The sequence below is a fragment of the Lipophrys pholis genome (assembly GCF_963383615.2).
Source record: "Lipophrys pholis genome assembly, chromosome: 4".
In the NCBI taxonomy this organism is placed as follows: Eukaryota; Metazoa; Chordata; class Actinopteri; order Blenniiformes; family Blenniidae; genus Lipophrys; species Lipophrys pholis.
Genome location: NC_137637.1, coordinates 28175602 through 28202655, shown reverse-complemented (window position 1 = coordinate 28202655; position 27054 = coordinate 28175602). Strand labels below are relative to the sequence as shown.

Below are 27054 nucleotides of genomic sequence, written 5' to 3'. Positions count from 1 at the left end.
TGTGTGTTAGGCTTGAAAAAAAAAAAGGACATTTGTAATTTTTCAGTTATTAGAAGTGAAACTCTGCCCTGACCTGAACCTGAACGGAGCGACAGCAGCCATGTTGACTCTTCCCGGCTCGCTGGCCCTGCGCGCCACGTTGTAAGTCGGACAGGCAGATTTTGATTTGTTGAACATTTGTCTGTCAAAAGCTCCCGGGTCCCGGTTTGAGACGTTCCTCGCCTCTCTCTGAAAGTTCTCCATTACACCAGAAGGAACGACTGGTATCTCGTTCCCATTTGCACCTTTGGTATAAAGGAGGCGTCCACGTCCGTGGCTTAACTGAACGTTGGCCGAGAGTCGGCGTAAGGAGTCCCCCTGCTGTGCGTTGTCCACATTCCTCAGACGACACTTTCCGAAGGTCCAGTTCTTGTTGGTGTTTCTTCTTAACTGGAGGTCCCGCAAAGCCTTCTGGGTCATAGCGCTGGTACGGAGATCCAAGGTGTCTTTGGAGCGTGGGACTTCCCTCTTTGGTATCTGAGGGCTGCTGTACGCCGAGCAAGTGCCGTCGGTTCGCTCTGTGGCTGCCGGGCCTCTGTGACTATACCCGCCAGTCTTCTGCTGCAGCATGTGGGTCCTCAAAGGCGAGCCCCTCAGCAGCTCTGAAGGGCCTGTGGAGGCGGGCGTGGATGAATCGGACGCTCGCCGTTTGGCGCTGTGTTGATACGGAGCGCTGGGATTGGGGAGACCGCGGTACTGCTGCTTGGGCTCCATCTTGGGGAGAGACATCATGCTTCGAGGTAAAGGCAGACTCGAGCCGACACCAGCGTCGTTCTGGCTCTGAGATATGGCTTTGACATTCACTCCACCGCTCATGGTTGTTGACAGTCAGGGGACTGAGATCTGGGGAACAAACAGGAAAAAAAGAATATGAGACATCAGTTTGAATTTATACTAAACCATACTTCTCATGGGCCAAACATGAAGTATGGCTGTGTCAAAAAAATAACAAGAGCGAGGTGTGACTGCATCCCAGAGGTTCAATGTGCGTTTTTCAGTGTGTTAATGATACTCCACCAACACACTTTATGGTACAACGTATTTCAGAGGGTGTTCAATATCGGCATAGTCAATGTAGAAAGAAAAAAGTTCCTATGGTGTCATCAAAGATTTCTGTACACGGAACCAGGAATAACACAAAGTCCTGACTGCAGGTGAGGCAATCACCCCATCGACCATGTTAACCTGTTCACCAATTAAAAGCCACACAAACACAAAGTCAGAGTCCATCGACACAATAGTGACTTCGAAGAAATATTATTAGTCTAACCTCGTAAAGAATTTATTTAAAGAATTTCCCAAGTATTCCCTAGCAGGTATTTCTATTCCATCCCATTCTAATCTTACAGGACCAGTCAGTGTACACAGCAGCGACGAAAGAGACCACAATATGTCATAATATAATTAACAAAGTTTAACTAAAAAGAAAAAAAAAATGCACATATTAGCTATGAGGTTACCAGAGACACAGCGAGTTCTGGTTCTGGCTACAGACTGATCCATTTTCAAAAATGTTTTGTAGAAAAGACTATAAATAGATATTTGAAAATGTCTAATTCTCTAAAGGCCATATAGATTTTGGGTATATAGTTTGTCGCAGTCAATTACGAAAAAAAGAATGGCTGAGGTTCCTTGATCCATGTGAAGAACTAAACCTTAAATCCTGATGATTTCACATGGCGCCTAAAAAAGTGGCAAGTTGCATATTCCAGGTGAAAAAAGAAATACACCTGAACATTGTCATATTTTTGACCGTTCTTTGTTGTAATGTTAATGCTCCCTGTCGACTGAAGACAAAGCACGATGGACAAAAAGCTTTCATTTATGGTCCTTGTTGAACCAAAGTGTGTAAAACAGCTGCACATTCCAGTGTGTCTGCCTCACAGAGAGAAAGTGTCAAACCACACTAAGTGACTAAGTATGAGTGAGTGGGAAAGAAGAAAGATGAGATGATGGTTTGAGGGGAAGGAACTTTATACCATTATGGATCATTTACAGCATCAAAGTAGATGACAGGTCTGAAAAACCAAGTCTAAATCTCTCACCGCAGGAAACTGAGATCAGAATTGAGTCCGATAATGTTTATCTGCCCTCCAGCTGCATTTCTAATGATTCTGTGATGCAGCTGATCTTAAGAACAAAATACTAATTAAAACATGAATTGAAAGTATCCAAAGCCCTTTTCAGGAAAAAAAAAAAAAAAAAAAAAGACTCAACGATATTGTGTTTAAAATAAGGTCAACAAACGGCCAGATGAAAGCTGAATCACAGCAACACGTGCATCTGAAGAGACTCCATATGTCTGAACAGGTTTTCCTAATGTATTCCTAGTCTTTTAGCCACAACCTCCAGTGTGAAGCGTGCTGGGAAAGCCGGCGACAGACTGACACCACTTGGCACGTGCAGCAGGGAGAAAAGCTCTTTTCAGGCCTTGCCAACACCGGCTGTCCGCGCTGCACCGGCCTGCAGAGAGCACCTCCAACAGGAAGGTAAAATGAGGGGGAAACCCTCCACCAAGTCATCCTGATCACTGATAACCATTAAAAACACAAGTTTACTTTAGGATTTGAGGGAAATTATTATGGAAACAAAATAGTGCATGGAGTTTAACTAAGAAGAAAACCCAAAAGCAAATTGGTCAGATTTTTCTGTTCCAATTTGTTCACAAATAATCATTATTGGTGGTGCAATGGGTCGTGGACTCATCTGGCAGAGAACAGTGCCCAATTTGAGACTGGTTGGGAATCTTTCTGTGTAAATGTATTCTCCTGGTACTTATTTAGAAATGCCCTTGATGGAATTTGTGCCTCTGAATTGCCTGTAGACGTGAGAGACTGTTGGTGACTGTCTGCAGTTTGCTCTGTTATGGGCTGGTGACCCCTCAAGGTTGTAACCTGCCTTCAGCCATGGTCAGCTGGGACCAGCCGAAGTGCCCTCGGACCCTTATCTCGGGAAATCAGTAAAGAAGATGAATAGATGGATCATTCTCAACTCCATTGTATTGTGTTTAATGTGGAGTTTTGTTGAGGTTTTTTTTAAAATAAAGGAGTGAACATACTTTTTAAATGTTACTCACACCATGCATAACAACAACAATCACCATGCATCATTTTTATTTATTTTTTTATTACATTAATATGTGGGGGTTTGAACAAAGAAATGGCCTCCCTATTTTCTTGACATCTTGCACAAATATATTTATATATATAAAAAAAACATTATGAATGAATTCTAGAAAAAATTCACAGGTAAATAAAAATGCATTTTTCTCTCTTTAGCATTCTCTTGTCTTAACACATCAAAGCACATAGCTTCCGTCTGGTACTGCTGGAGGTTTCATTCTGGTAAAAAAGAAAAAAAAAGTTTCCCACTGCCCTCCACATTTTCATTTGTATGTGAATGAATGTGAAGTTCTAAGAAGATAACCATGTTGTATTAGGAGCTATAGTATCACTAAAACTGGTTAAACTGACCTAAGAAGAAAAGGTGAAACAAAGCCGGCCGTGTTTTATGTTCAAAGGAGCATTAAATAAGGGTATAATGAATCGTGCCTTGTAGGTATAACTAAAACAATCTCAAGACAGGAAGCTTAATCTTAACATTTGAGCAAATGATTATAACCCAGAAAAAAAAGAGGCTAATATTATAGAGTTTTATGTTATAGAGATGTATTCTCACATGAATAAATACCTATGCATTACCTATTCATACGAGCAAACTGGAAGCTTGGATAAAAATCATAGTTAGTGTCGTGAATATTTGGTCTGTTCTGGTTAACTGGAGGTTTAAAAAAAAAAAAAAAAGCTGTTTATTGTCCAATTTGAGAAAAACAATTCATCATGTCATTCAATGATCCGTAGCAACTTCAAAGTTACGTCAAATCTCTGTGTATAAAAAAAGCTCACAAATATGTCACAGAAGACAGGAGAGTAAAAAGCTCATCTTTATGGCATACGCCCAGAGCATCAGAGCTGAATGACGGAGGATGAATGAGCACCACCGCGGCTCGTGAGCAATAAATCAGTACAGTGTGTCTGTGAGCGCACAAGTGTGCATTTTCTTTATTGAACAAAATGTGGATGTTTTTCTCATGATATTGTACTAACCCCTGTACATAAATAAGATTGAACAGTGGTTTGCAGCTTCAAATAATCAATTCAACAAGTTTTTTGGGTAAAATTAATATAAAATGGCAGAAACGGCCTAAAGTTCATGTGATATCTGTATCATGTCTGTTTCTCCTGAAAGGGATTCCCTCTGCGTCTCCCCAAACAAAGAACAGAAAGTATCTAATACAGATATGCAAATCCTCTAAAAAAAAACAAAAAAACAAACATGCAATTTCTGTCTAAATAAATAATCCAAACCTGTCTCCTTTTAGTAGTTGCTTTAAATAATGGAATGCAGTTACCGTAACTGAAATGAGCAAATATTATATTTTGTCCCTGTGTGGCCTGTCGTCCTAAAATAGCCTCTCTCCACATGTCTTATTCATGGATTTGAGGTGAAGCTGGGATACTCTGATGTGCCTGAAAAACAACTGCTGCATATAAAAATGCTTTTGAAAAGATATGTACAGGCAGGCTTTCAGGTGTAATAAAGTCAAATCTACTGTTTATCACAAAATAAATACAAATATAACAAATATTTACTTCTGTTTCACATTTGATATCTAGCATTTGGATGAACGTCTCAGAGGAAAGAGGAATGATGAAATCATGATGCAGTGTTACAGAGATAAATTTAAATTACTGCCTACATATGTGAAAATATCAAATAAGATAAAAGCCTCTAATTTCAGTCTACAGTACTGACAAGCTGTTTTTTCATCTTACCTCAACGTCCAACAATCCTCTGCGCACAGACAATGAGGAGACAGTGTGATGCCATGCAGACTAACGTGTTTTTCGTCCGAGACGAGCTTCACTTAACAGTATGAGGCAGTTTGCAGTAATACGATTTATAGCCTGATGCTGCCTCAGAGAGAGTGGGAGCAAATCAATGCTGGATGACAGCGAGGCAACGGGACGGAAGCTACATGTCTTCACGTCTCCACTTTTGGTTTTTTTGTTTCTTCCCTGAGGTCACTGTATCCCCCCCCCCCCCCCCCCCCCCACACACACACACACACAGTTCACCTTTTATGACCAGACTTATTAGTGACTCATGTTTCAATCTTCCCCCGGTGACATCATGTGTTGTTTTTCCCCTCGAGTTCACGTTTCCATCGCAAACTGAATGTGACTTTGAGCTCCTTCTTTCTTTTTTCACATACCAGTCCTTCAACAGGCCGTCATCAAAGCAGCCAAAGCTACGGGGAGCTAAAACTGCCCCAAACCTCCAGACCTATAATCAAGCCCGAGGGCCAGACTAAAGATACTCGCGATGACCGACACCATGTCGGCACAGCATTACTTTACTCCGGAAAAACTGCTGTAAAAACCGGTGCAGCACTGCCAAGGGTCTGATAATGTACTCAGAAGACATCAGAGGAGTCGGGAGTTATTATTGCTCGGAATCCATCTTGGAAAATGGCTGAAATATAGATGATCACATCTGGAAATAATTCAGTCAGTCATTAAGAAGCTCTTAATATAATCTGTAATTAATATTCGGTGCCGGGCTCAGTGTGGACGTGTGAGGAGATACCTAACTTTTTAATTCAGCTGAAAGGTTTAATTTGGCTCCTGTAGACATGCACGGTCGGTTTCTGCTCAAGTTTCTCTTCATTGGTCCCCGGCTCCAGCACGGAGTTGAACAAGTACATGATTACATTATCTGGATAATTCAATTTTCTGGGGACCGTCAAGTTATCTAGGTTTACAAGAGACCTGATCTCATTTTTAAATATAGCACGGAGTCCCAGATTCTTAATTTTCATCGTGTCCTCAAGAGAGTCCAAAACCTGACAGAGAGAAACTCAGACATGAACTCAACGACACACATTTCAGATAAAAAAAAAATAAACATACAAGTAAACAGTGGATCTCCTTACATTTGACCACAGGCCTACCGTTACTGTCAACCCTGTCTAATCTTGTGGGAACGTCATGTGCTTTCTGAAGGACAATAAAGATTTCAGGTTTCATGGACATTGGATGAAACAGAGTTAGAAACGTGAAGCAACACAAGAAAGGCCAGTTGGCTTAAGGAGCATGTTATCGGAATGGGAAAGCCTGCGCAGCCAAAAGAAAAACATGGAAACTCCACATATAAGAGGCTTTTTTTTTGGTTTTGTCCATTCCTTTAAATCAAACCAAATTAAGTGATCTTTACAGTGAATCTAGGCAATTACAAGAAAGAAACAAAAAAATGTAGAAACTCAGACCAAAATAACATTAAAAGAATATTTTCTTTCTTGTTGAAAACATGTATCGAGGCATATGACTGAAACAAACTGCATCCTTGTCATGAAAGTGAAATAGCAATTAGTTGTAAACTAAGCATATTAAAGAATGGTCTAGTTAGAATTAAAAAACCTTATTTCTCAAACCCTGAATATGTGACTCTAAATTGCTGGCAGGTATGAAGGTGTGTGATGGTCTGCTCTCTGTGTGTTTGCCCTGTGATGGACTGGTGACCCGGGGGGGGGGGATACCCGGGGGCAAATAGCTGGAATCACCTCCAGACCCCTGTGACCATAAAGTTGGATAAAGTATTATAGACGATGGATAAATGGATCATCCATCAACATCCATATTTGGCCAGAGTTGCTGATCTGAGACACTTCCTTATCACAGTTCCAACTCTCTGAAGCAGCATCCATCTGCAGTGCGTCATTTACACCGGTGCAAGTAAAATACATTTTACTGTCCCGCAAACTGTCGACGTCACTTCTCGGGTATTCACTTGACGTCTGTCAATCAACAATTAGTGAAAGATTACCATAAAGCCATTAACTATAGGCATATTGTCTTTTTAAATAAAGCCTACTGTACTTCCTGTGGCATGCAAGATTACGGTGGGCATTTAGTGAGTTAATCTGTTGGCCCATTACAGGGATTTAGCGCTCATAAGTCACTTTAAGTGATTAACGATGGTCAGTAATGCTATGACATCATCAACAGCTTCAGGCAGCTGCGTCCTGTTAGCACTGTTAGAAAACAGCGCAGAAATAATAATTCAGCGGGAAGGAAATGATTCCAGTGGGGGAAAGTTCACACCGCAGCACATTATGAAACACTGCTGCTGTGCTGATCTTTATGTTTTAAAAAACGTTTCTCAACCCTGGACCTGGGGGACCTCCGCCCTTCCACGTGTGAGATGTTCCCCTGCTCCACCTCACATTATTGAAGGGTTATGAGCCACCGTGAAGATCTGCAGAAGGCTGATAATTACTTTTTAATGCAAAACATATTTTCAGTGATGTAACAGAAACAAACACAAGTCTGTCGAATTAATGTATTTATGTTGTTGCGGTGGCAGGGTGACAGAGTTTTTAGTACAGGCTCCCCATTGCAGGAGGATTCTTGTTTCTTGTTTCAACTCCGCCGGCTGATAAGCCAGCTCTGTGTCTGTCCAATGTTAGTTTTGATAAAACACTAAGATCCTATTTGTATGTTCATGTAAATAGATTGTGCTTTAAGTTTTGCAACTGATGAACGTGCAAATGGGAGCGTTCAAATGAGGGTATTGCAGGTACCAGAACCTGTTTACACATAAACAATCTGCTGGAAAGGTTGTTGTTTTCATGTTTGATTAAGTTTGACAGGGATTATTGAATGTAGTACTGAGCGTTCAAAAGCTCAAAATGAAAAAAAACTAAACATGTAATAAGACAGATGATCTGACATAAAGCATTTATTCTAATACGTTTCCCAAATCAATGTGGAGAGAAACACTGGCAGATTTTTGGTTCTGGTTTTTCTTTGTGTTTTGTGGATTTTTTTTTGTCAAGAATTTGAACTTATCCAGGAAGCAACTCACACAGAGTACACCACACTTGATGATTTAATGATATTGACAATGCTCCAAAGTTTGAATCGGAAATATCGTGTCTCTTTAATTTCCAGCAGAGTTGAGCCTCCTCCAGGACCGCCACAGCAAACATCATGAAACATTCATAAAACATTAACATTTAAGCAGGAAAGAGTCAAATACATAACCTCACATTGGAAACATCATGTGTTTGAAACTGCACTTTTCAGCTTGAACAGAGTACTCAATCGTGTTAAGGAGCTGTTGATGACGTTGAAGATTTCTAAAAATCTAGTCCCATTAAAATGTCCAAATTACAGAATATATGTATTCACTCTTACTTCTGACCCAAACAAATATTAGAATCACTCTAACATCTGCATACATTAACCGTGCTGCTTTGGCTTGTTCGAGGGTCGAAAGAAAAGTCTTGCAGACCAATGAAGAACATGCAAACCACACATAGAAAAGCTCTGGCAGCAAATGTGACCCATGTCTTTTAAAATGAGGGAACACCACCATACCATTATGCTACCTTACGTTTAATTTTGTATAATAAAATCAGAGTGATTCAAAAACCGTTGAAAATGTTTTCAGACCTCCGAACTTATAATTCTACTGGTTTCAACACGGTTCAAAAGTCTTTGTTTAAATCTGATAACCTGAGATAAGATCAACCACAATGAGCCATCCGTGGCTTTGTTGCTTCACAACTATCCCTCAGAAAATTAAATGTGAGAAATGGCTTTATTTGTTTATTTCGATATATATACTAATTAACATTACTTCACGGTATCCGTCCTTGGTATAAGATCATGGAGGTTTGGAGCTAATCCAAACTGACTACGGGTGAAGGCGGGTTACAACCTGGACAGAGCACAAGTCCATCACAGGACAAACACAAGGAGACATTCAGTCACACACACTCACATTCACACATGGGGTCAATTTCGAGTCACCAAACAACCTCAACGCGTGTTTTGGGACGGTGGGAGAAAACTGGAGTGTCGAGAAAAGAACCGTGAGTGTTTACGCCAACTCCGAACACAAAACCAAACTCAAATCATGGATGTTCTTGGTGTAACCGCAACCCAACTGACAACGACAATAAATGTTGTGAACAACTAACCTGATGTGCTTCGACCCGGTTATTTAGTTTGTAACAGTAATTTACTCATAACCTAGATGCATTACTGCCTCACATGGTCATCGTTTTGGCAGCCACCCAGTTAAGACGAGGTTAACCTTGCAGTATCTGCAGCCTCGCAGCTCAAGCGGGGGTCAATGAGGCCTTTTCACAGATATCCCAAGTTACTTTGCAGCTCTGACATGAATAATTTCCCCTCACCTGAAACAAATGTAGACACGGCCCCTGAAGGACCGGAAAGGGCTCACAAGCAGCGCGGGATGTTGTGTTATAAAAGCCCCCGTGCATACTGAAACAACCTGCCCCTGCAGTCAGGCTGCCGTTATGCAACCGACACACTTCTCTGAAGAGAACTGAAGCTCATATAGACACTGGAAGGTATACCGCAGATCTGCGATGAGTCAAATTGTGGGCAGTTGTCTCTGATGTATCATTGGTATTGAGAACTGGGTTATTAGAGCAGGTAGGAGATGGAACCGTGCATCAGAAATTCATTTTGGTCCTACCATCCAATCTGCAGCAAAAAGATCCAGTTCATGCATAAGCAAATAAAACATGGCTTTTCACTTCCATCCCAGACGGTTACTGGAAAAAGAGAACAGCAAGAAAAAACTTGCAGCTCTCTTTGTTTTTCTTTTGAATGCCACTGAAAATGTGAATTAATACCTCTGAAGAACTCAGATATTTAAAAGAATTGTGACTTACATTGGATCATTTTCAGGAGAATCACATCATTTGCTGGATTTGTCAGGAAGTTCTTACTATAACAGTCATGTTAGTCTAAAAGCTTTGAAACAAACCCTCATTATAAGGACACAACGATTTAAATAATACTAATGCAAATGTTGACTTTCATTTGTTTGGCCAACATCTCATATACGATAGGCAACGTGCTGTTGTGACGGCTGCTGTGGAGAAACGCCTCAAAACAAAATGATCTATTCATTTAGCATGACCAGGATTCGTTCATGTTTGCTGATTGAACGGGAACATTAAAAAAAAAGCAAGTCATATCCCTTTCTGATGAAGTATAAGAATAATGCATCGTAGGCATAGTATCTCAAAGACAAAAAATAGACTCAATGAAGTCTGTCCTAGTTGTCACAGTCAAAGTCACAGTTTTTATGACTGACTGAACATCTGCTTGCCTCTTTCCCGAAAGCTGTCACCGCTGTCCACTTGTCACAGCAGCCAACAGGGCGCTGGATAGCCGAATAAACACTGGGTGGTTTTACAAACATGGAAAACAGAATTTTCTGCCAGAGTGCAGCCCTTTTTTTAAGCGCCGTGATCACACAAGTCTGTGCTGTCATTCTATGAGAACCAAGACATCCATTTTAACCATGACATTATTCTTAAAAATAAAAGGAAAACAAACATGACATGATTCACTAGAGAGGAACAAATCGGTGAAAACATGAAAATGGCAGGAGATGAAGTGAGAAACTTTGTACATATGGCTCTTAGGGACATGACTCAGTTTAATCTTTAGCGTGGCAGAACCAGAATTCACTGAAATGTGAATCCTCTCCATCTGTCAGCCTGTTCACCAGATTAAAAAGGAGCTTCCTTTAAAGAAACACTTTTATCCCAGCCGAGTCAAGTTACACTAACTCTTTGGAAAAGAAACCTATTTTTATGGACTCTACTAAAAAAAACAAAAAAAAACGATATACCCTTTAATTTCTCATAATCTGCGGAGTCTCTGCTTTTACTTTTGGTAAAGTTTGTGGTATAAAGTGGTAAAAATCCTAAATGAAGCAGGTCGGTTGATGAAATGAAGCTTCATGGATTTTGATTTCGTTTGGTTGGAGTTGGAGTTAAGACTGGAGCTATGGTTATGCTGAATACTCTTGTAGCCGAGGTTATCCCATTTAACCCTTTATGGGGCAAATGGCCATATGTGATCACTTACAGCTTTTTCGTGTTTCTTTAAAAATAATGATTAACAACAATTACAGAACAAATCAATTTTGATTAAAAATAAATAAATTCTTGGAGGACACTAGCAGCGCCTGGTGATCAGGAGGAGACAACAGGTTTTTGGATTCTTTTCAGCTCGTTTGGTGAGTATTTTCTTTTCTATAGGTTGTGAAATACGATGCCATTTTGTTCAGTTTTACTCTCTCCAAAAGATTTTTTCTTATATGTTTAGTTTAGATTTTAAAGACAAAAAAGCAACAGTTGTCAAACAAAAAGGTAAAATATTCATTGTGTGAAGTGCTCAAACCATCCAATTCAAATTATTCCAGTGAATGTCCTATACAGGGTCAATTTGATGTGTAATGTCACTATATTTGCATGTGATTACTACATAGTTTTATGCTGTTTGTGGCAGAGTTTTCCATCTGCCCAATTGGGCCCCCTCATTTTGAATATTTGAGTATTTTTCAGACAGATTTACTTTTAAACGGTTTAATACAATCAGCTTTTCTCATCACTTTATCAAGACCGGAGGCTTGAAGCTCAAATTAATAAAGCAAGGCAAGTGAAGAGGTTTCCAGTCTATTGAAAGTGTAAAACATATACACAGAATGAGATTTATTGGAAGGAACCCCGAAGAAAATCCATACAGGATAAAGGATAACATGCAAACTCAACACCAAAAGTCTTTGAGCCAGATTTGTACAGTGAACCTTTCTGCCATGAGGTAACAGTGCACACCACTAAAATTAGTCTTACAGTTTGCACAGTGCCGTTTCAGTCACAACAGGCTTTACACGTGAATTCATATATTTATAAAGTGACAGATTTCAGGTATCCAACCACCTGAGATGGACACTTTCCAAAAAAACACAGAGTAAAAATCAGAGCACATGCTGCACAAGCCACCAGTCCAGTACAGACCCCCACCAAAGGGAGGCAGTCTTCAGTCACTAATTAAACCAAACAAATATGCCTTTGTATCGGGGAAAACACACACAGGCACATGAAGAAAACAAAACTCAAAAAAAAAAACCTCAGCCAGCATGTTTGAACCAGCAATATGTTTGCTGTAGGCAGCAGTGCAAATCACTGTACCACCATGCCGTGCTGCTCTGAATTGGAAAGTATGCACAATGGAGTCATTAGCACATTCCTATGTACAATGAAGATTTCTCGCTCCGAGTGTGGCCTCGTTTTCTGACAAAACTCTTTAAGTTAAACCACAGTCAGCTGTTTCAATCACATGAACAACAGCAAAAAACCCAAACCTAAACTACAGTTAAACTACCAGATTCTACATTAAAGTTCATACAATTAGTCAGGACAGCCTGTGGAGGACCTGTGATTCATGCCCCCCCCCCCCCAAAAAAAACAAACCCTGACATAATCTGCTCTGTCCTAGTTTACCTCCACTGTGTTTTCACCAGCAGTCTCCCGAGTTTGTTCATCAACGTCTTGTTCAGCTCAGCTTCTGCTCGCTGGGGGACAAACTGCACTCAAATGTCAGTTCTCCGGGGAGCCGCCGAGGCTATAACATGTCACTCAACAGCTGACAAGATGTGCACAGTGACAAAAATTGTAACCTGAAGACTCAATACTCAAGAGTTACACTTCAATCATTTGGTTTTTTTTTTTTTCCTTGAGGGCTCCAGACTCAACAGCAAAAAAGTAGTTTCATATATATTTTCAAAAGAAGCTACTGGATTAAACCACTCGCAGCTCTTTACCTTTAAGTATTTGTCTTACAAACGCACACATGAACAAATGACCTTTTCCGTTTATTCAACCACTCATATTTGCACCCATCACAGTGCCTGCATCAGAGCAAGATGAAACCAGATGCTGCACAATCTGGGTGCAATCACCTGCATCCCGCGTTACATCGTGTGCATCTCTGACAAAAGCTTTATTCCGGTTTTTATATAACAGCTTAAAAATGGATGCATGAAATATGTATTAAGTTTTCCGAGGCCGGCACACATGTCATTTTGGGTTAGCCGAGGTGGAAAGTGTCTGCCGCTGGAGCATGTCTGTAGACAAGACTTTCCAAACCAGACTAACCACACGTACCAACGCACACATGCAAGGAGTTGGATCGGGGACGAGCGGAGACGTGGCATTTTACAAGACAACAAGATGAAAACGATACTCTCTGGTGTTTCAAGACATCGCCACACATGCATGCGATTATAATTGTTTTGATGATATGTGTAACCTTAAATCAGATACGAACCCCAGCGTGCGGCAGCTCAGTGTGACCGCAAAGTCTACAAAACTGCCTCTTTGAAATGGCGATGAAAAGCATCTGCAGCAGGTCTGAAAGAGCATTGGCTATAAAGCAGACTCCGGAGAGGAGGCAAAATCAAGCCCTTTGCAGCATTTTAACAGAGCAGACAAAATACTGTGTTACCACAGGACATGATTTCAGTGGTGTCATGTCATAATCCAGACTGACACTGTGAGGAGTTAATCTGAACAAGTTACACACACAGCCGATCAGCTCTACTGCGATGGCATCATCACAGGCCATTAGTGGTATTCACAGTCATGTGGGGGGGCTGTGATCTGTGTTTGCATCTGAGCATGCCTGTTTCAGGTTTGAAAGTTCATTCTGCTATTTACTCAAAAGTGCTCAAATATACACAGCTTTCATTTAAATCCGTTTCAACAGCCGTCCCCTTCAACTGAGGTTTAATGATCAAAAATCTATTAAACCAACAACAGTATCAGTATCACCAGCTCTGTTTGTATTAACTAGGAAATCATAAAAGAATGTAATAGGATTTTTGCCCAATTATGGAGCAACAGAACAAGATATCATCAAATATCTCGGTTTTTACAGCTTGATTTAAACTCAAAGTCTATTTTTAAAAGCACATAGAAGAACTCACATTGACCAAAGACCTACTGGTTTTTCAAATATAAAATAGAACAAAAAATTTAATAAATACATATTATAAGTAATATGTTGAACAATGAAACAATATGCAATGCACTGAAACTGAATTAAGTCAATGGATAATACAACAGGATAAATCTTTGCGGGGGTTAAGGAATGTGTAAACCAGTAATCCCAATTCAACTGGGGCTGAAGGCCAGTTCAAAGAGATGGCTTTTCAATCATCGCTTTGAACTGATCTATGCTCTGGGTAGCTTTTACTTGGTAGGGGAGGCTATTCCAAAACTTGGGGGCAGCGACAGACAATGTTTTCTTTAACCTGGATTGTCGAAGTGTAAGAGCAGTTTGGTTGGATGGGGTGTATTGTACGGCAACCCTTTACTGGACTAACAGTTAAACTCAAATTTGACTCCACGATTCACTGGAATCCAGTGCAAAAACAATCAAAACCAGGGCGATTTATATTTCTTAGTTCCTTAAGGTCAACAGGCTGCATTTTCAAAACTTCTTGTGTGATGGTATGTTGGTGATGGTATGATGGTGTGACGGTTTGCAAAGTCACCTCATCTCACTTTCCGAGCGAGTGTTTGCATGTTTTCCGTGATGTTTATGATTGCATCACTAATTACACTGCAAACTGTTCAGGGTGTATTTTTTTTCCGCAAAAACCACAAAACGTGACCTGGGTAAAATTAGTAAACGTAGAAGGATGGATGAATCAGAGCTGCACGTCTATAAAGGTCGCTTGATCATTGACAAGTGGCCGAAGTAAATACCTGGACATTTGAACATCACAAGCAGTCCAATGCGGTGTTGTCTGTTTGGTGCAGAGCTGCCGGTTTTTAGAGGGTTTTATGTTTTTATGAGAGCAGTCGCCTGCTGTGTCAGATAGGGACACTGAAATGATGCATGGAAGTGGACCAAAACAGTAAATCTCTGGGCTGGAGAGCCACAACAAAGCACAGAAAGATCGTAAAATGCTCCATGAGCAAACATCCATCCGCCACATCATTAGACACATTTCTACAATTTAATGGGACCCGTGTCTGAAATATTAGTAACATCTCTCAATATAATGCAATCCAGGTCAGCGTCACTGCAAACTACAACCTTCGAAATAAATAAGCCTCTCTGACAATGTCAAGAAAAACTGTGCATTAGAATCATTGCAGGCGCAGAATATGTGGTAGGGCTGTTGTACAGAATCAAATGAGAGTAATTAATGAAGTGACCAGTGGGTGTAATAGCAAAATTTGTGCTGGCACCTAGCAAAACATGTTAATCTCTTTTGAATTTGACATATTAAATGTGTGGGTTCCCATTTCTGAATCAAACGTGTAGTACGGGCTTAACATACAATAACATTTCACAGTACATCACTGTAGTGTTATAATCCTCAAATTTTCTTTCAAGCGCCAACATTAAAAAGAGAGAGAGATTACTGAATATTCACATTTCAAAAGGAATTTGGTGCTTGGAGGAATCTGCTCATTCTGATTCAGGCTTTGATGGGGACATCAAACAGCGGCGCATGAATAATTGCAGTATACTGTATGTCGGTGTAAACTAAGCAGCTTAGTAGTGAGAAGTGTGATCCTGATGCAGCAGTAGCCTGTAGCACTAAGTGGGTATGAGTCAGCAGTTCATCCCAGACAATTACTGGGCACATGACTCCACGTCCCGGGCAAGACAATGAAAGTCCAGTACAGGACCAGAAAGTCTGCAGGAATTATTTCCGCAGCCCGATGGTGTCCCCCCCTCTCTGCCTCCAGTCATACACACGATTGTCAACTCAAGCATGAGACGCTGTTAAATGTCTGTCAGCTATAGGATCATGCACTTCAGCTAGATGACTGTTTATATATATTTAGTCACACATCATGGGCTGTGAAATTATTTTCAATGCAGATTAATGGTGAAAATCTAACTTCATTTCTTCCATGTCTCTTACTTTAATGGTAAAACCGACAGTATTTTATTCCACAGTATTGAGTAAGGAATGCAAACTTACCCGTGATTGAGTAGACAAAACTTAGTGATGTGGTAACAAGGGCAAAAAGAAGCTAAAAAAAAAAAGGATGCTGAGCGATGAGGTTTATCTTTGTGCCCATCAGACAGTGCAGAGAAGCCGCTCCGATCTCTGTGCCTGTCTACTGGCCAATATGCAAATTCCCGGATGGGACCCAGAACAGCAGCTTCCAGCTCCGAAGCATCTCAGCCGCTGTCCGACGCCTGGATCAAAGTGAGGCTGCTCTCCTCCAGCTTGCATAACAATACTCGAGACAGCTCCTGTGCTGCAGTTGGTGCCTGTGGATCAGACTACTTAGCCAGCGGGCGCTCTTTCTGACTTGCAAATGGACCTGGCGCAGCTCCAGTCCGAGCCCCTCTGAACGAAAGTGCCGAGCTTCAACTGGGCTGTACACCTGGTGAAATACTCATAAATCTGCCTCATTCTGCACATTTCCCAGCTCCTGCTCCCTTTCATTTGTCACGGCGGGTTGCGTATGCATCTTTTCCGCCCGGCACTCATTGTCCTGAGTCACAGCCAGACCCAGTGAACTGGATTAATTTGAATTGTCACTGCATGTTTGTAGTTGGCTGCCTACGGGGCACAGGCTCCCTCAACCCGACCCTCAATGGGAATCTGGGCCACAGGACCGAGAGGTGTCAGTTCACAGGGAAAAAAGACAAAAATTGGAGCGATAATTTGGCAACACTGTTGTACAAACTCTCCCCTCATAATCTTTGAGGTACCGATTACGACCAGTGACAAGAGACTTTCCCCCTTTGTGTGAAATGAGGGCAAATATCTTACAGAATGACACATGACAGTCCTGGGATTGGGAATAATGCACAACATACAGTTGTAAATCTGCAGAGTTGTCATCTCTGTTCTCACTGAGCTGAACGCTTCAGCTAAACCTGCCGTCTAGTGGTTGTCATGTCAGTTAAATCCTGTTTACTGGAGGACGGGTGTCTAATCATCTTGAACAAACTCAGCCAGCAACATGAAAGATGTCCCACATGTGAGGCTGCATTCACAGCAGAAAACATGACGTTAACTTGATGGGGGGGGGGGGCTTTCTGAATGTTTGTGATTTATTTCAGCTTCTTTGTTACTGCTTACTCGTCGTCATGTTTCTTTTAAGATTTTAGAGGATTTTCCTTCTGATAACTTTTTTAAACTTCCATTGCTCTCAATGAATGTACACAGATCCTCCATGACGTTAGCACAGGACCACAGCAATCCAACTATATGGACGTTCAGGGGTCTCAGATGTCCACCCTTCACCTGAAAAGCAAATATTTACCCCCAGAGGAAACTAGATGAGAATGAAAATGTAAAGCATGTGTCAACAGCAATTGTCCCCCCCCCCCCCCCATTTATTGTCTCCTCCTACAATGGCCTGAAATTTCTACTCTTGTGCACATTAAAACATCTTTATGGGCAATACAGTGATGCAAGAGGTAGGTAACTCCACTTCTAACGAGTAACAAGCAACTGTTCGGAACTACAGATGTTCAGTAATTTGTACAACACGGTTTGCAAGGTAAAACTGTTCGGGGCCAAGGACACGTGGTCAAACTGGACTAAATCCAGAATGTGCCACATGCAGCACAACAACACGTCCTGGTGTTTACGACTGAAGGCAATCAGTGGCGTGATTCTAGGTTTTATATCTCTTGCCCACTTGAGCAAATTGCCTCCGACTGAAGCTAAATGGCTCTGTGGGGTGATGAAGGTTCATGAGGAGAGATTATAAGCCGAGTCGGCTTCGAAATGGGAGCTCTCCGTCCCCCGCGTCGAGTCCCAAACAGGAGATAAGTGAGGATTACAGTGACAAACTGGTTAGACTCAGAAATACTCTGAAATGTGTAAATCGCGTGCGCGCACGGACAAATGTTTGCCGCCTGACCTTGAGAGATACACTCTGCTATCTGGGTTATCAAATTCCTCGCAGAGGACCGAACCACAATCGCGGCTTAATTAGAGGTGCTGAGATAAAGAATCTGCAGGTTCACACGCGGAAGGTACAAACCGGCCCAAGTGAATAGGACCGATAGCAAAGTCCTTCACACTTCGCTCCACACTCTCACAGCTTATTAACGGTGCACTTCACAGTCCGATGCGTGCGCGTTGTGCTTCACTTCATAAACCTCGTCACCTTTTGCAACAGCACGGCTTACAGTCGGCCGAACTCGCCAGCAGACGAGCAAGAGCGAGGGAACGGGGCGTGTCTCAGCATCGCTCCCACATCGTCTCTGCCCGTATGTGACCTCTACTGACTAATTCATGAAACTGCATGCCTGCGGAGGGTACCGTGGCCACAGTGCGTGCTGCAAAGCAGGAGTCGGCAGAGAGCACATCGGATTCAGTCAAACAAACAAAATGCTGCTTCCCAAAATCGAGAGGGACAGGAGAGGACCGTGCGGCACTCCGCCCTGCACCGAGTGGCAATTATCACATCTCCCCCGTTGGTGCAATGAATTGAGGATTTAATATCCAAATCCAATGTTAATGACATTGCATGAAATACTAAAGCAATCTGGCCAATTGTGTTTGAACAGCTTGCTTTTGTTTCCTCATAGAGAACAAGAGAGTTGGCAGGAGGGCGAGCGAAAGCTTTGCGGGGCTAAAAAAATTAATAAAAAAAAGTTAAAATTAGCTGGATTTGTCCCTCTATTACTGAAGTCCCTGAACAATGAGCAAAAACAAAAGCTTATGAAATTGTTAAACAGCACTTTCAAACAGTGACACATCATTTAACTACTGAGACAACAAAGTGTGGGAACAGCTGTGTTCACTATCAGCTGATCCTCAGTCTTCAGGGAGAACTCACCTCAAGTTTACATATTTGATCATCTCATGTTGTTACAAGCAAAACTAGTGTAGTATATTGCATTTAATAAAGTGAACGATAAAACATTTTTTACAGAAGCCCAAACCTGGAATATCGCTTTTTTTTCTTTTCTTCCTTCAACAAGACATTCCAAATGTACCACAATTTCTATCAATTTGCTGACTAAGCAGTGCTTCAGTATAATCAAAAACGGATGAATACCAAAATAGATCGTAGACAACAAGGAATTATTTCATCAGAAAAATGCCCACAGCAGGTGGAACTGTGCCGTGCACACACCGCATATACAACCTTTTCTCAGCATTAAGTCAGCTCACCTTTTCCAGTTTTCCTCCACACCTTGATGACTTGGCAAAGCTTCTATGATGACTAAAATGCCTGGAGGAAGACTATCAGCAGCGCCGGAGTCACGGCTTTGAGTTGAGTCAAATAAATAGAGTAGAAAAAGAAAAAGAGAGGGTGCACTGAATTCCTTCATGAGACTCCAGCGAGCAGTCTCCACTCCTCCGCTCAGTGATGGATGGACCGCAGCCCAGCCTCTTATCTCACTCTGCCTCTTATCCTCTCATCCTCTCCTCTTCCTCGGGATGAATCCATTGAGTCTCTGTCAATCCAGCCCCCTCCCTCTCTCTCTCTCTCTCTCTCCCCCTCCCTCCCTCTTCCCGCTCTGTCATGAGCATAATCACATGTACGCTCACTCTACGACCGGCCACGGCGGATGTCCAGCGAGCGGAGACAGAGGGCTAGTGTTGGCCAATCGCAGGCTAAAAATAGGCTTCTTGAGTTCATCATTGTCTCTTCTGATGATGGTGAGGAGCCTGGAGGGCTTGGAGAGAGGAGAGGAAGGCAGCCCAAGCAGCAGCACCAGTATCTGCCGGCTTTCAGCTCCCTCCTCATATCGACTACGACCTCCCCGATCAGGTTCACCTCCTCTCATCCTTCTGCTTGTGTAGTTGGATGTTTAAAGCGCATGAGAAGTGCCGACGCTCATATCACATTTTACTGGTTAAACGCAAAAGAAGAGAGACACTCCAAAATACAAGCAGGGGCCTCGGGGTTTTAGTTTGTGGATTAGCAGGATGACTTCCGAGATCAGCCTCCCGATACGGAAAAGGTCAATCGTGCGATGTTTGGACCAAAGTGTGAAAGACTGAGAATGTCGGCCTCCACAGTTGTTGAATGTCACAGTGCACAAGATCAGCAGCAAAATGCCAGCAAAGCTCCGCGGTGGTTCTTTTCAAATACTGTGGGATACACGCAAATAAACGACAGATTTAAAAAAGAGATACTGCAAATATACAATGGCGGAAAAAACTAAAAGGCTTTCAAAATGGGACAAAAAAAAAAAAAGAGGAAATAAGTTTTTTATATTCAGTTATTTCTTGATCTGTGCCTTTCGTTCCCCTCTTCCTATGAAGTGGTGTGAAATTTCATGTGATCATTCTGCACACAACGCATGAATCAGTCATATAAAATCATAAGACCCTGCCTAAATTGTCCTTTGCTGTGCAAATACAACTACATTTTTAATGAACGTATATTCCTATATGTATGTTTTTTATGTTAATTATAATAATGTTCATGTGATATTTCATTTAAAAGATAATTTTTTATAAAATATACTGCACTTTTTGCTTTCTAGATTTATCTTATTTTATATGTGTAGCCCTTCTTTTTTTTTTTTTTTTTACTTCTTTGTCATTGATTCACAGATCTAATTTGTGATCCTGTGTTCCCTTATCATCTCCTACATAATCAAAAGAAAGCGTCACAATAAAAAGTTATAAAATATGAGTGCATGTTTTCAAGAAATGCATTTCATGCTGATTTTGAGTCATGAAATTTGTTTTCTTTCAGCAACACCTAAATTATCAAACACACCTAAATACCCCTCCTGAAAGAAACTATTAAAACTGTGGTGCTACAAATAAAGTTTTATCAACTGGTTCATGGATATGCTTATACATTAAATCGCACAAAACATCTCATTGGAGTTTGTGATTTATTTATTTATTTTGTCAAATGTGCATTTATTTTTAATAAATCCACTAGTTTTGTCAAGTAATATAATATATCAAAGACCTGAGAGAATTTCTTTCATAAGACATGACATCTATTAAATCAGAGGAGTTAGTGGACAGATTTACAACTATTGAAGACAAACATTCAACAAATACAGGCAGAGAGCAATTTCTTAAGGACATTAAGCATCATGTGGAAAATATCATCTGTAGTTATGATGGGTAAGCAGAAACAATTTCAGTAATTCTATTTACCTATAAATTAAAAAAAATATAAAAATGTCCTCCATTATCTTCCAGGGTGAAAAGAAGCAGCAGCACAAATGTACCAGAAAAAGAAAAAAATATATTTCATGGTAAACAGAGAAATGTGATTGACTTGTGAAATCAGTCATCCGACCGCAGAAAAATTAAAGGAAGTCAAGATGGAATAGCACTGAGGGTCTGAAACTGTTGCCTTAAATCAAGAATATCCACAGTTTGAGTCGTGGCTTTTCTTCCACGGTGCAAAAGCATGCATGCCAGGTTAACTAGTGTGGATTTGAGTGTGTGTCTCTCTGTGTTTGTCCTGTGATGGAATGAAGACAATTACCTCTTCCTACCATGAGGGGGTGATATTGTGCACATTTAACCTGAATCTCCTTTAGGTAAAGTTACCATTCATGAGTTGCTTTCAACATTTGACTTTCCTTATAAACACAATAAGACTGTCGGAATCTTCGTGGATTTGTCTTATAAGGACACACTAGATTCAAAAAGGCTGTGATTTCTTTTATTGTCTTCCCTTTCTTTTTCCTCCTCATCCTCCCTACATCTTTCCCCCGTCCTGTGTCCTGACTCCTCCCTCAGTCCAGCCTGCTGTCCTCTCAGCCTCCATCAGCTTCTTCTTAGAAAAGTGTCTCTCCTCCACGCAGACGCCTCTTGGATTCACCAGGCAGCATTTAATTCTGATGCAGGTAAGTCAAATAACTTTCCCAACTCAACACACACCAATAGATTTTTTTTTTTTTGGTACACAACATGTTGAATTCATGTCCACATCTGTTAAAAGGTTAGGGAAGAAATAACTGAATTTGAAAAGTCATGGTTGTGAATGAAAACAGATAAATGAAAAAACGTGTACAGACACAATATAGTATATTAAGTATGTACAAAAGGATATTTCCCCCCATATAAATGTACAGATACAAAAGAATAATGTTCTTTAATATAATGTAGCTAATATCCATGAGTTGACTGTGATTTTAAAAGACAGAGGAAGTTTATCATAAAAAAACTGATGAAATATTCTATGGAATTTATTAATAATAATGCATTTGTATAGTACTTTTCAAGACACTCAGACACTTTACATCATCATCTTATAAAATCAACAAGCATAGAATGGAGAGACATGATAAAAATGGCTTATTTAAAAAGTTATTAAAAACAAAAAAGACGTTATTTCTTGTTAACATATAGTTATGAGGTCTGATATAAAGCTGAATAAATCATGTAATGCTTTCTCAAGATCTTCCATAGGATTTGACTGGAATTTGCTAAAAATCGAAAACACGTTCAAACTCTTGAACCCAGACTTCAGATTTAAAGTGAAGGCAGTGTAACTCATCATTAAGATGATTTGTTTAACCATATTAGGGAAACTTGTCAGCTCCGCTCGGGAGCCTGTTCGGGTCTTCTGAGGACAGCGTTGATAACGTGTGATTGCAAAATAAAATGAGAAGAATTTCCTGTTTGTCTTCAGCAATCCGGAAGATTACAGCCATTCTTTATATGACGACCCCCCCCCCCCCCCCCCCCCCCCCCCGTGGTGACGGACCTCAAACATTACGTGGTTATGGCTATTTAAACAGTCTGCTGGAGTTTTTTTTTTTTTTTTAGGTGTGATATAATTTGATGTTTGACGAGATATTTAACACACAACAGTGCAAACTGGTGCGTCTCCTTTTGCAGGTATAAACACAGCCAATGAGGAAAATGTACACAAGTTGGCTCTTCCGTGTGTGTTCGCAGGATGTCTTTCGGAGGAGGGAAAAAGTGCGGCTGCTGCCAGAAGAATGTCTACTTTGCCGAGGAAGTGCAGTGCGAGGGGAAGAGCTGGCACAAATCCTGTTTCCTCTGCAGTAAGTGTCCACATTTGCAGGTGACCCGCTCTGGTTTGTTTGCTGAAGCCGTTAAAAGTCATGAGCAGGAATGTCGAGTATTCGGCGCGAGCGCGCCGGGGAGTGAGCATCCGCAGGGGTTTTTCACTGTGACAGCTCGGTCCTTATTTGGATCTCGGGGAAACATGTGATAAAAGGCCTTCCTTATATGGAAAAGGAAGGTAGACGTTCTCTCCTCCTCCTCCAGCACACGGGTGTTGATGTGAGTCAGCACAGGACGCTGTGCCGGTTATTGAGTAATCGTCATAACAATTAAACTTTTTTTTTTCTTTTTTTTAAAGTAGCATAGACTGTTTGTGAAAGCAAATTTTTGTTGTTGTTGTTGTTCCTCAGAGAAAAATAACTGTGACTTGCACTTTTCTCCCTCAAGTGGTCTGCAAGAAGAACCTGGACAGCACCACAGTCGCCGTCCACGTGAATGAGATCTACTGCAAGTCATGCTACGGCAAGAAATACGGGCCAAAAGGCTACGGCTTCGGAGGAGGAGCCGGCACGCTGAGCATGGACACAGGAGAGGGACTCGGAATCAAACCTGTAGAGTGAGCATCACTTCCACCTGTTCTTTACCGATCCAGGTTGATTCTAGGCGGGGGGCAAAGGTGCACTCTGGACCGGTTGACGGACATACAATAAGCAGACACAAAACAAGAGGGCATACAAACGTCTACATACGGTTTATTAATCAGGTTTAACTAGATGAGGTAAAACACTGTAGGCCATTAGATGTTAAACAAGCAAAGAAAAACATGGATTTGGAGTTTATTGGGGACTCGAAATGTACAGACGGATTCGACATTTCTGTGGTGATTTCATGTCGTTATAGAATTTTTAAAAAAAGGCCTATTTGTCTCCTTGACAGGCAGGCTCCTCACCGTCCTACCAACAACCCCAACGCCTCAAAGTTCTCCCAGAAAGCAGGAGGCTCAGACGTGTGTCCTCGATGTGGGAAAAACGTGTATTCAGCCGAGAAGGTTATCGGAGGAGGCAACGTAAGATGAAACGCAAAATGATCTATACGGAGGACAAAATATGGAATTTTTTGCTCAATGCTGGAATGAAATATTGTCTCTCACTGCAGTCGTGGCATAAGAGCTGCTTTCGTTGTGCCAAGTGTGGCAAAGGGCTGGAGTCCACGACCCTCGCGGACCGAGACGGGGAAATCTACTGTAAAGGTCTGTGAGCATCTTATTGATCCCCTTGGTGAAAGATTTTTTATTTTATTTTTCCTTCCTGACCCAAAGTGAACCTATAAACGCACAGACGAGAAGCAGCGAGCTACTTCGGTGCTGCACACGGTTTGTGTGCCGTTGGGCCATCTGCCAGTGGGATTCGAACCATAAAACTGGATTTAAGATCACGATAAATTGTATCCCTCTTGCTGAACTCGCATATGGGAAATTAAAATATGTAAATGAAGCAAGTCTTTATCAAAATCACATGATGTGGAGTTTAACAATAACTACTGCAGTTATTTTTCTATATATACAGTCTAATAATCAATTGCTGCTGGTCCCATTGGCTGAGTTAAACCAGAGTATCAGTCCATCAAAGGCCTTCTAGATTTGGTTTTTGTCATTTAAATTTAAATAAAACATCTGTCATTTCCTGCTGTGTATATTGAAAGTAATTACCCAAGATAATTGAATTATTAAAACTTAATTTTGCATTCAGAATGATGTTAGATCATTGGCTGTATGTATATAGCATTTTGTCTGATAATTCACAGGATAGCGAGTTTTGTTTCCAACTACATCACTAAACTGGGAAAGTATCACAAAGCACATAATCACAATTCACAGATGATGATATATAACTATTTATTTTCCCTGTGGCATGATGATCACAATTATCTTAAATTCTGTTGATATAAAACAAAGTGTATTGCAGCATTTCACCATTCGCTTTCTGATATCATTCACAGGTTGCTATGCAAAGAACTTCGGTCCCAAGGGCTTCGGCTTCGGTCAGGGTGCGGGAGCTCTGGCTCATTCCCAGTGAAGCCTACAGTTTCAGGAACACCCGGTGCCCCCTGAAGATTTCAACCTTAATTTCTCACCAAATGTGACTCTGCTCTTTCACCCTGGCTACAAGCAACGAGAAATGACAGAAGCAAAACAGCCCGCCGCTTTTTTTGTGCACCGAGCCCTTGCGTCTCTTTGCTTTATCAGGCTTTGGAACATTACAGACACTGACATCTGTGTTAGGGTTTGGAAATGTACATACATTGGTTTGCCATATTACAGGATACACATTGGCATTAGGAAATGTTTGATCAGAATGTGTTCGCGTCAGTGAGAAAGGAGCAAATAAAATCACGTTAGACAGAATGAAATAACGCTTAAGTTACACTGAAGAACAAGATTGTCTTTACTGCCTCACATGTCACAATGTACACACAAAAAAAAAAAAAATGCTCCTTTCCTTTTAAACACAATAATACTTAAAAAAAAATTAAAGTTTTTCCTCTTGAAGCAAATCATAACAGCTGTAAAGTGTTATTTTACCAGCTGATGAAATCGGCGTGCTTTTCAGTGTGTCCTTGTTATTCCTCCCACTGAGTAAACTGCCAGCTGTTGTGGTGAACAACAGAGTCGTAGTTTACCGCCCCGTCTCTGGCTGCTCCGGGGGAGTTGGCGCTGTGTCCAGAGGGACAGGCAGCTGCATGAGGGGTGGTGAGAGGTCGGGGGGGGGGGGGATTGTTGATTTTGGCACCATCTTTAATATGTGTGACTCACGTCAACAACAAAAGTGATCCAAAAGCGTAACACTGGAGATCTGCTCCAGAGGTTTCATGAGCTCAGGATCACAATGAATACAGGAAGGAAATGCTAAACTATAGAGTCAGCTGAAGCTTGATCGCCACCAGAGGGCGCCAGAGAGCATCACCAGGCCTCATGAAGCATTTATTCTAAAAACGCTCTCTTGCGGAGTAAACTTGATAGCAATCTGGTTTGAAGGATACAACGTCGTCACAGCAACGCCAACTGAACACTAGAAGAATTGCACGAGTTGTGAATCAAAGAAAGCACAAAAACATTGTCTCACACCCGGGACACTCCCTGTTTGAACTGCTGCCACCAGGCAAAACGTTATAGACTAATAAAAACAAGAGCAGGTTCAAACAGTTTTTACCCCACAACAGTCATTTTACTGAACACTACAAAAAACAATTACTGTGCAATATGTTCTACAAGATACTAGTGCAATGGATTGTACGATTGTGTGTGTATGAGTAATGGGTATCTGTGTTTTCATATCTTTATTTTTACTCGTATGTTTTTATTGCTTGATTTTTCGATGCACAACTTTTACTGTAGGTTTTTATTTGACTGATTTTAATTTAGATTATGTACAGATGGGATCGCACCTGTACCCGTTACAATGACAATAATCTATCTCTATACATCCAAGCGCTCTTAACTTATATCTGCAGTATTTGAGACGCATTTATTTATAATACTTAAAATAGACATTGGTTCTTTTTTGTTTTTAAAGTGATAATTTTTCTCAAATTCAGTTTTGCTGCTATGAAGTCCTTAACCTGATAACATTTAGATTATATATAGACCATCTTCCGCCATCTAAACGACGTAATGTCGGCTGTAGATATGAGTGAATCCATCATCAAACTGACTCAGAGTGCTCGCAGCTGATGTGGCACAGTATCGCTCAGGAAAAACTAAAAGTGGTCTAACATTTACTTTGAAATGTAACAAATTCAGCTGTGATCATTTTGCTTTAACTTTATAGATTGCTCAAAATATTTAATAATAGTAATTCATCATGCACTAATGAAGTAAATTATATCAATTTAAATAATAGATTTACATATAGAGCTTTTTAGTCATTTTACCTTTTTACAGTGTTTCACCTTTATACTTTGGATATGTTTCAGATTGGTTACTTTAAGTTAAATATTTGTCACTAATTACTTCTTACAAGTAGTATGTGTCATTAAGCCAGTTGCTCCCTAAATCTGGGATGAGCACAGCAAGAGAAATCTGGGAAAACCATTTTCAGGCAGGGTTTTTTTTTTTTCCCTTTTAAATCTGATCTTTCAGGGGAGAATTATCAAATTAAT

General features: G+C 40.9%; 2 protein-coding genes across 2 annotated transcripts in view; one reads left to right on the top strand and one right to left on the bottom strand.

The window, feature by feature from the left end:
* Window positions 1–16373, bottom strand: part of nav1b (neuron navigator 1b) — a 65058-nt gene extending 48685 nt beyond the window's left edge. Inside the window, exons 1-2 of the mRNA XM_080461056.1 lie at window positions 15940–16373; window positions 74–882 (exon numbers count right to left, since the gene is read on the bottom strand). Coding sequence (XP_080317182.1) covers window positions 74–855 — 782 coding nt within the window. The 5' untranslated portion in view covers window positions 856–882; window positions 15940–16373. The remainder of the gene's footprint in view (window positions 1–73; window positions 883–15939) is intronic.
* A 5285-nt stretch (window positions 16374–21658) lies between these two features.
* Window positions 21659–25553, top strand: csrp1b (cysteine and glycine-rich protein 1b). The gene is made up of 6 exons (XM_080461052.1): window positions 21659–21767; window positions 22825–22934; window positions 23344–23512; window positions 23833–23962; window positions 24052–24145; window positions 24895–25553. Exons 2-6 carry the CDS (start codon window positions 22826–22828, stop codon window positions 24969–24971), a joined length of 579 nt encoding a protein of 192 aa, XP_080317178.1. The 5' UTR covers window positions 21659–21767; window position 22825; the 3' UTR covers window positions 24972–25553.
* Window positions 25554–27054: the final 1501 nt, after the last annotated feature.